At 36.1% G+C, this 9096-nt stretch overlaps 1 protein-coding gene across 1 annotated transcript; it reads left to right on the forward strand.

The window, feature by feature from the left end:
* The first annotated feature begins 368 nt into the window (after window positions 1-368).
* LOC143449838 (uncharacterized) lies at window positions 369-8859 on the forward strand. The gene is made up of 12 exons (XM_076950166.1): window positions 369-3216; window positions 3275-3396; window positions 3482-5003; window positions 5186-5305; window positions 6989-7089; window positions 7284-7439; window positions 7533-7602; window positions 7718-7884; window positions 7975-8076; window positions 8420-8476; window positions 8559-8627; window positions 8779-8859. The coding sequence occupies exons 1-12, from the start codon at window positions 369-371 to the stop codon at window positions 8857-8859; spliced, it is 5415 nt and encodes a 1804-aa protein (XP_076806281.1).
* Window positions 8860-9096: the final 237 nt, after the last annotated feature.

Genomic DNA, 9096 nt, shown 5'->3' on the forward strand with positions numbered 1-9096 from the left:
TGCTGACAAAAACAAAGAACAATTATTTACGTATTACATGCAATTATATGCACCATATTTGGCCTCTAAATATTTTCTTCGTTATAAAAGAGCTAAGCTTTCTACTCTGATACGGTATTACGTGTAATTTGTTGCGATAACTCCTAATGTCCGGGAAAAGTTTATACGTTGAGGAAAAAGTACTCAACACAGTGTTTTCAAAATATAAAAGTGCCGCAGTTGAAAATAACGTTTTGAATTAACACAAAATCAGACACTTTTGGAAATACATTTTGAACCACTAAAGTTTAGTTTCAATCAACATATTTACCGTTAACAAATTAATATCGTAACGTGTTTCATTGTTACAGGCAAACACAAATGCAAAAATGCATTTTCTCTCAATTATTTATGTGCTGACTGCATTTATGATTTACAATGTTCAAGCAGAAGGCATTACGTCATCTCCAGCCCAAGATGCTTCTACTACAATTATATCCACAATTTTAGAAAACATGGAAACGTTTTCTTTCTCAGAGGTTTCAGCCGGAATATCATTTCCTACAGCAGCAAAAAGTGCACCATCTTCATCAACCGATGTTTTTACTACTAAATCGTCAACGAAAACAGCAATCACTGCAACATCTACATCTACAGATGATTCTAGTAAAACGTTATCCACAACAACAGCAATCACTGCAACATCTACAGATACCGATGATTCTAGTACAACTTTACCCACAACAACAAAAATCACTGCAACATCTACAGCTACAGATGATTCCAGTACAACTTTATCCACAACAACAGCAATCATTGCAACTTCTACAGCTACCGATTATTCTAGTACAACGTCACCCACAACAACAGCAATCACTGCAACATCTACAGCTACAGATAAATCTAGTACAACGTCATCCACAACAACAGCAATCACTGCAACATCTACAGCTACAGATAATTCTAATACAACGTCATCCATAACAACAGCAATCACTGTAACATCTACAGCTACAGATGTTTCTAAAACAACGTCATCCAAAACGACAGAAATACCTGCAACATCTACAGCTACAGATGACTCTAGTACAACGTCACCCACAACAACAGCAATCACTGCAACATCTACAGCTACAGATGATTCTAGTACCACGTCATCCACAACAACAGGAATCACTGCAACATCTACTACATCTACAGATGATTCTAATATATCGTCACCCACAACAATAGCAATCACTGCAACATCTACAGCTACAGATGATTCTAGTACAACGTCATCCACAACAACACCAATACCTGCAACATCTAGACCTACCGATGATTCTAGTACTACGTCACCCACAACAACATCAATATCTGCAACATCTACAGCTACAGATGATTCTAGTACAACGTTATCCACAACAACAGCAATCATTGCAACTACTACATCTACAGATGATTCTAGTACAACGTCTCCAACAACGACAGAAATACCTGCAACATCTATAGCTACAGATGATTCTAGTACAACGTCATCTACAACAACAGTAATAACTGCAACATCTACTACATCAACAGATGATTCTAGTATAACGTCATCCACAACAACAGTAATACCTGCAACATCTACAGCTACAGATCATTCTAGTACCACGTCATCCAGAACAACAACAATACCTGCAACAACTACTACATCAACAGATGATTCTAGTGCAACGTCACCCACAGCAACAGCAATCACTGTAACTTCTACAGCTACAGATCATTCTAGTACAACGTCATTCACAACAACAGGAATACCTGCAACAACTACTACATCTACAAATAATTCTAGTATAACGTCATCCAAAACAACAGCAATGACTGCAACTTCTACAGCTACAGATGATTCTAGTACAACGTCATCCACAACAACAGTAATACCTGCATCATCTAGACCTACCGATGATTCTAGTACTACGTCACCCACAACAACATCAATATCTGCAACATCTACAGCTACAGATGATTCTAGTACAACGTTATCCACAACAACAGCAATCACTGCAGCTTCTACAGCTACAGAAGATTCTAGTACAACGTCATCAACAACGACAAAAATACATGCAACATCTACAGCTACAGATGTTTCTAGTATAACGTCATCCACAACAACAGAAATACGTGCAACATCTACAGCTACAGATGATTCTAGTACAACGTCACCCACAACAACAGAAATACCTGCAACATCTACAGCTACAGATGATTCTAGTACAACGTCATCCACAACAACAGTAATACCTGCAACAACTACTACATCTGCAGATGATTCTAGTACAACGTTATCCACAACAACAGCAATCACTGCAACTTCTACAGCAACAGATGATTCTAGTACAACGTCATCCACAACAACAGAAACACCTGCAACATCTACAGCTACAGATGATTCTAGTACACTTTTATCCACAAAAACAGGAATACCTGAAACAACTACTACATCTACAGATGATTCTAGTACAACGTCATCCACAACGATAGAAGTACTTGCAACATCTACAGCTAGAGATGATTCTAGTACCACGTCATCCACAACCACAGAAATACCTGCAACATCTACAGCTACAGATGATTCTAGTACAATTTCATCCACAACAACAGGAATACCTGCAACAACTACTATGTCTACTGATGATTCTAGTACAATGTCATCCAAAACAACAGCAATCACTGCAACATCTACATCAACAGATGATTCTAGTACAACTTCACCCACAGCAACAGCAATCACTGCAACATCTACATCAACAGATGATTCTAGTACAACGTTATCCACAACAACAGCAATCACTGCAACATCTACAGCTACAGATGATTCTAGTACAACGTTATCCACAACAACAGAAATACCTACAACATCTACAGCTACAGATGATTCTAGAACAGCGTCATCCACAACAACAGTAATACCTGCAACATCTACAGCTACAGATCATTCTAGTACCACGTCATCCAGAACAACAGGAATACCTGCAAAAACTACTACATCAACAGATGATTCTAGTACAACGTCACCCACAGCAACAGCAATCACTGCAACTTCTACAGCTACCGATGATTCTAGTACAACGTCATCCACAACAAGAGAAATACCTGCAAGATCTACAGCTACAGATGATTCTAGTACCACGTCATCAACAACAACAGAAATACCTGCAACATCTACAGCTACAGATGATTCTAGTAGCAACGTCATCCACAACAACAGAAGTACCTGCAAAATCTACAGCTAGAGATGATTCTAGTACAATTTTATCCACAAAAACAGCAAACACTGCAACAACTACTACATCTACAGATGATTCTAGTACAACGTCTCCCACAACGACAGAAATACCTGCAACATCTATAGCTACAGATGATTCTAGTACAACGTCATCTACAACAACAGTAATACCTGCAACATCTACTACATCAACAGATGATTCTAGTACAACGTCATCCACAACAACAGTAATACCTGCAACATCTACAGCTACAGATCATTCTAGTAGCAACGTCATCCAGAACAACAACAATACCTGCAACAACTACTACATCAACAGATGATTCTAGTGCAATGTCACCCACAGCAACAGCAATCACTGTAACTTCTACAGCTACAGATCATTCTAGTACAACGTCATTCACAACAACAGGAATACCTGCAACAACTACTACATCTACAAATAATTCTAGTATAACGTCATCCAAAACAACAGCAATGACTGCAACTTCTACAGCTACAGATGATTCTAGTACAACGTCATCCACAACAAGAGAAATACCTGCAACATCTACAGCTACAGATGATACTAGTACCACGTCATCCACAACAACAGAAATACCTGCAACAACTACTACATCAACAGATGATTCTAGTACAACGTCACCCACAGCAACAGAAATACCTGCTACATCTACAGCTACAGATGATTCTAGTACAATTTCATTCACAAAAACAGGAATACTTGAAACAACTACTACATCTACAGATGATTCTAGTACAACGTCATCCTCGACGACAGAAATACCTGCAACTTCTACAGCTACCGATGATTCTAGTACAACGTCATCCACAACAACAGTAATACCTGCAACAACTACTACATCTGCAGATGATTCTAGTACAACGTCATCCTCGACGACAGAAATACCTGCAACATCTACAGCTACCAATGATTCTAGTATAACGTCACCCACAACAACAGCAATCACTGCAACATCTACAGCTACCGATGATTCTAGTACAACGTCATCCACAACAACAGCAATCACTGCAACATCTACAGCTGCCGATGATTCTAGTATAACGTCACCTACAACAACAGCAATCACTGCAACATCTACAGCTACAAATGATTCTACTACAACGTCATCCACAACAACACCAATACCTACAACAACTACTACATCTACAGATGATTCTAGTACCACGTCATCCAAAACAACAGCAATCATTGCAACATCTACAGCTACAGTTGATTCTAGTACAACGTTATCCACAACAACAGCAATCATTGCAGCTTCTACAGCTACAGATGATTCTAGTACAACGTCATCCACAACAACGGCAATACCTGCAACATCTACAGCTGCAGATGATTCTAGTACAACGTTATCCACAACAACAGCAATCATTGCAGCTTCTACAGCTACAGATGATTCTAGTACAACGTCATCCACAACAACGGCAATACCTGCAACATCTACATCTACAGATGATTCTAGTACAACGTCATCCACAACAACAGAAATACCTGCAACATCTACAGCTACAGATGATTCTAGTACAACGTTATCCACAACAACAGCAATCATTGCAACTTCTACAATTACAGATGATTCTAGTACAACGTCATCCAAAACCACAGCAATCACTGCAACATCTACAGCTACAGATGTTTCTAGTACAACGTTATCCACAACAACAACAATCATTGCAACTTCTACGTCTACAGATGACTCTAGTACAACGTCATCTACAACACCAGCTGTCTTGGTTTCAACTTTACCAGGTAAAATAAAACAATTAGGTTATTTTGTTCAGGCTATTCTACATCATTAGAGCTAAAATAAAGCATTTTAAAAGCAGTATAGTGCATTGCATTTTGTGGTGTACAAAGAATATCTGGAAAGTACCGTATGCAAGCAAATGTGCGTTTTACAGATAACGATAATACTAATTGTTTGGTTGCAGAAAACCCCTGCTTTGAGGAGTCCTGTAAAGATCCTGGAAGTTTTTGTGTAGCAAGAGGAGCACAGTTTGATTGTCCTTGTCAACCTGGATATTACAAATCGAATGAATTATGCAAAGCAGGTTTGCTCAATTGTTTTAAAGCTGTATGCTACTTAGTTGTTAACTTTATCCTTTGTTGCAAAGCAAATAATGTGAACTCAGCTGACAAAAAATAAACTAAAACGGCAGTGCTCATAATATCTACCGGTATCAGATGAAAGTAATTAAGCGCTGCAGACAGTTGTATGATTTCGACGTTGATTGGCATCTTAAAAGCGCTCGAAAGAACAACACTGTAAACTAGTAGAAATAACACAATATATTTTGTAACGGATTAAGGATTTCAAGTTTATAGCAAGGAAATACGTGACGTTGTACTATATGTTTGCATGATTTCGAACACCGTTTGTTTATTAAGACAATTAAGCTTGTATTGTAACCATAGCTACTTACTCGAGTGAAATATTTGACTCGAGAACCAGTTTTGTGGTCTTCGAAAGTACTAGATGGTTTATTTTCCAGTATAAGAATGCACTTGATTGTTTTTAAAATACTGGAATTGGTATGCGTTTGTTGATTTTATAGTTGATTTGTTATTGCATATTTATCTTTCTTAACTAGGTTTATTAAACCATAAACAATATACAACCTTGATTATGACTGTTGTTTATCCAAAAATTTATTAGAAACTGTAGCATGTTTGTAGAAAACTCAGATTTTAATAGTTCAATGAAAGTTAATTATTAAGAAATTCCTTCGTTTATGGTAACCTTGAATGGATTAAAGGGTTTTAATCATGTGCTAATAAGTAACGATGGCGAAACCTTTTTCAAAATGGGCGATTTATGCTTAATTTGCAACCCAAAATTCGAGACGCAACTTTAGTTGTTGGCCTACCACTTTTAAACACGTTTGGTTTTTATAGTCTTTGATTGTGAGGAATCTGTAAGCGTTTCATGGACTAAATATCCTTTGTGCATTATACATCCAACAAGATGTTCCACAAGTCTTTTTTCAGTTCAAACAGTGCCAGTCTAGTGATATGTGTCAAAAAAAGAAGTCCTGTTTGTTTTAAAGACAAATTAGTGTTATGACCACACCTGTGTGAAGCCGGTTGCTGGTTTTTTATTTATTTATTTTGTTACTTATTCGCAGTTAGAGTTGGTCACCGGTTCCCAGGTTGTATTCAGTTACTTATTTGCAGTTTAAGTGGGTTTCCTATATCAAATCACTCGTTACTTGTTGTCAAAACCATAATTATGGTTCTAAATAAATTCATACGAATTAGTATAAACGTGAATAAATTTTGTAAATAAATCAAATGTACGAAACAGTTGCATTGTACTGTATAATATCATATGAAATTAAACCTATTAGTGCATGCGTGCTTTGCATATGCTTATGGTTTCATGAAAAAACAACCTGAGTATATGTTTATAGACATTATGCCGATAAAAACATGTAAAGAGAAAACCTTAAAAACTTACATCGTAGTTGTGACACTGTGTTATTATTTTTACGCCCGTCACCTAATTAGAATATTCTCCATACTCGAAATTTATAAAAATCCAACACTGTATTCATATTCAGCATTCTTGTGACGTGGGACTTATACAGTACTATACTGTACTTATCAAGATCAACTATAGCAACTTCAAACTGAGTCGCGACCCACAGATTAAAAAGCTCGATCTGTACTACATGCACATTATACTTACGATCATACGACGAAGAAAACATAACCATAAAATTTATTTTCTTCAGGTAAAATATTTGGAGGAAAACTATTTTTGAAACAAATGTCACCAATACCAAGCATGAAGCGTGATAAAGCGAACGATGATGCTGCACAAGTTTGGAACTTGGTGAGAAACTTAGTAAGACATGAAGTTTTCTAAACAGATAACCGTGAAAATCTCTGATAAAACGCTAATTACTTACGAATATTAACTAAGTTTTAGTTAATTTCCGTCATATATACATAGCGCCGAGTTTCATCATGAGATTTTAAATTAAACTGACGTAATTCGTATCACGACTTTTCTTGTTTTGGCGGTAGCTTTTTGACGCTTATAGCAACACTACCGGCTTTCTCAACATAAGCAACCTTGACAAACTTCCTGAGAACGTTTGGAATTACGAGCACATATACGAATACAACGCGGCTGTCAGCGAAACTTCACTTGAAGACGATTTGAGTGAATATTTTACTACGGTGAGGTTTTGGTCATTTGGTAGCCATTATGATAAACATAATCCTACCACACACATAACTATAGTCTCTCTCTATATATGTATGACATGGCAGAATTGCCCTGATCCTTGCACCGTTGGTACAATGGAAGTTGATATCGAAAATTCAGTAGAGAATGCAGCAAGTAAGAACCTAACACTTGTATTTATTTACACGCACTGTAGAAACTAAAGGAATATATACACATGTACATTGCCGTATATTAAAAAGGGTAACCACTAATAGATTCCATCTAACAGATCAAGGAGATGTAGTATGTCAAAGTTACATCGATTATTGTGATCAAGTTACGAGTGTATGCAAATCGAGTAACGGAACCACTAATTGTCAATGCAAGCCTGGCTACACTTACACAGAATGGAGCAAGCAAACATGTTTAGGCAAGAAAAAAAGCAACGGATTATCAGTAATATATCTAAAAAACAATCTTGAAATAATTTGGTAGAAAACTTTGGTTGCAACAACAGTTGTTTTGTAGAAATCATTTGTGAGTCAGACCTTAACTGCAATTCGCCGTTTGGATGGTGTGAAAGTGATAGCACTAACGCTGGAAAATGCTTATGCATGTTTGGATTTGAAGGACCACATTGTAAAAATGGTAAGTTTTGTTTTGTATGAAGTGTAAAACAAACTTTTTCCATATTAAAATGTTTTTCGAAATACATTTAATCGAAAATATTATATATATTGCAAATTTTCTGTTCCAAAATGATTTTGATTTTAGAAACACAAACGATAATATAAAGTTATAATTACAGAACATATACATGTTTTAATTACAAAACAAGAAAAAACAATTGAAAACTTTTGTATATAGTACGCAACATTTACTGCAACTATTTTAAACTGGTTTTTCTTTTATAGCGTGGCTATTCATTTTGGTGGTGGCAGGAAGCTTCCTTGTTCTATTGGTTACTTTACTAACGATAATTTTATTCCAGTCTTATATCAGGAAAAGATCTCTTCCAAAAAATACAAAGGAGCTTCATACTCTGAAAGTAAACGTATATATTTGCTATCTTTAACAATACAAAAAACAGGGACTGTTTAATAAAGCTTTTTACTTTGCTGCTTTTGCAGAACAAGCATGTGGAAGAATTAGCTGGTGCTACTGAAGTTGATGAATATACAGAGACAAAAATTGATCTTGTTAGTAATACTTACTTTTTTGTGGTAAAGTACTAACACGTACTAGCATTGTTATTTAATGTTTACCTTACAAGATAAATGTGGTAACAACAGTATATGCCATAAAACTCCCTTTACGTATTTCCCAATTTTTGTATTGCTGACTTTACAGGCAAAGACAACAATTTACAACTATAAGCCTAACTCAAGGATGAGGGCAACTGTTCCCGTCAACATTTCCAACTCTTATTGAAGTAACTCATGAAGATGTGGAACAGCACCTCTGTGATATGCAACATTTTGTGCTGACATACGCATAATGCAATATGTGGCGTCTGTAAACATTTAACAGAGATAAATATGTTTTTAATCATTTATTATTTTAGCTTTAAAGGTTTAAGAGCAAATTATAAGTGGATTATCAGACAAATCGTTAGATGTCTCTTGTAATACTCATGATATTTGATCTTAAAAAATTATAAGAGATATT

Source organism: Clavelina lepadiformis, chromosome 3, assembly GCF_947623445.1.
Source record: "Clavelina lepadiformis chromosome 3, kaClaLepa1.1, whole genome shotgun sequence".
Lineage (NCBI taxonomy): Eukaryota > Metazoa > Chordata > Ascidiacea > Aplousobranchia > Clavelinidae > Clavelina > Clavelina lepadiformis.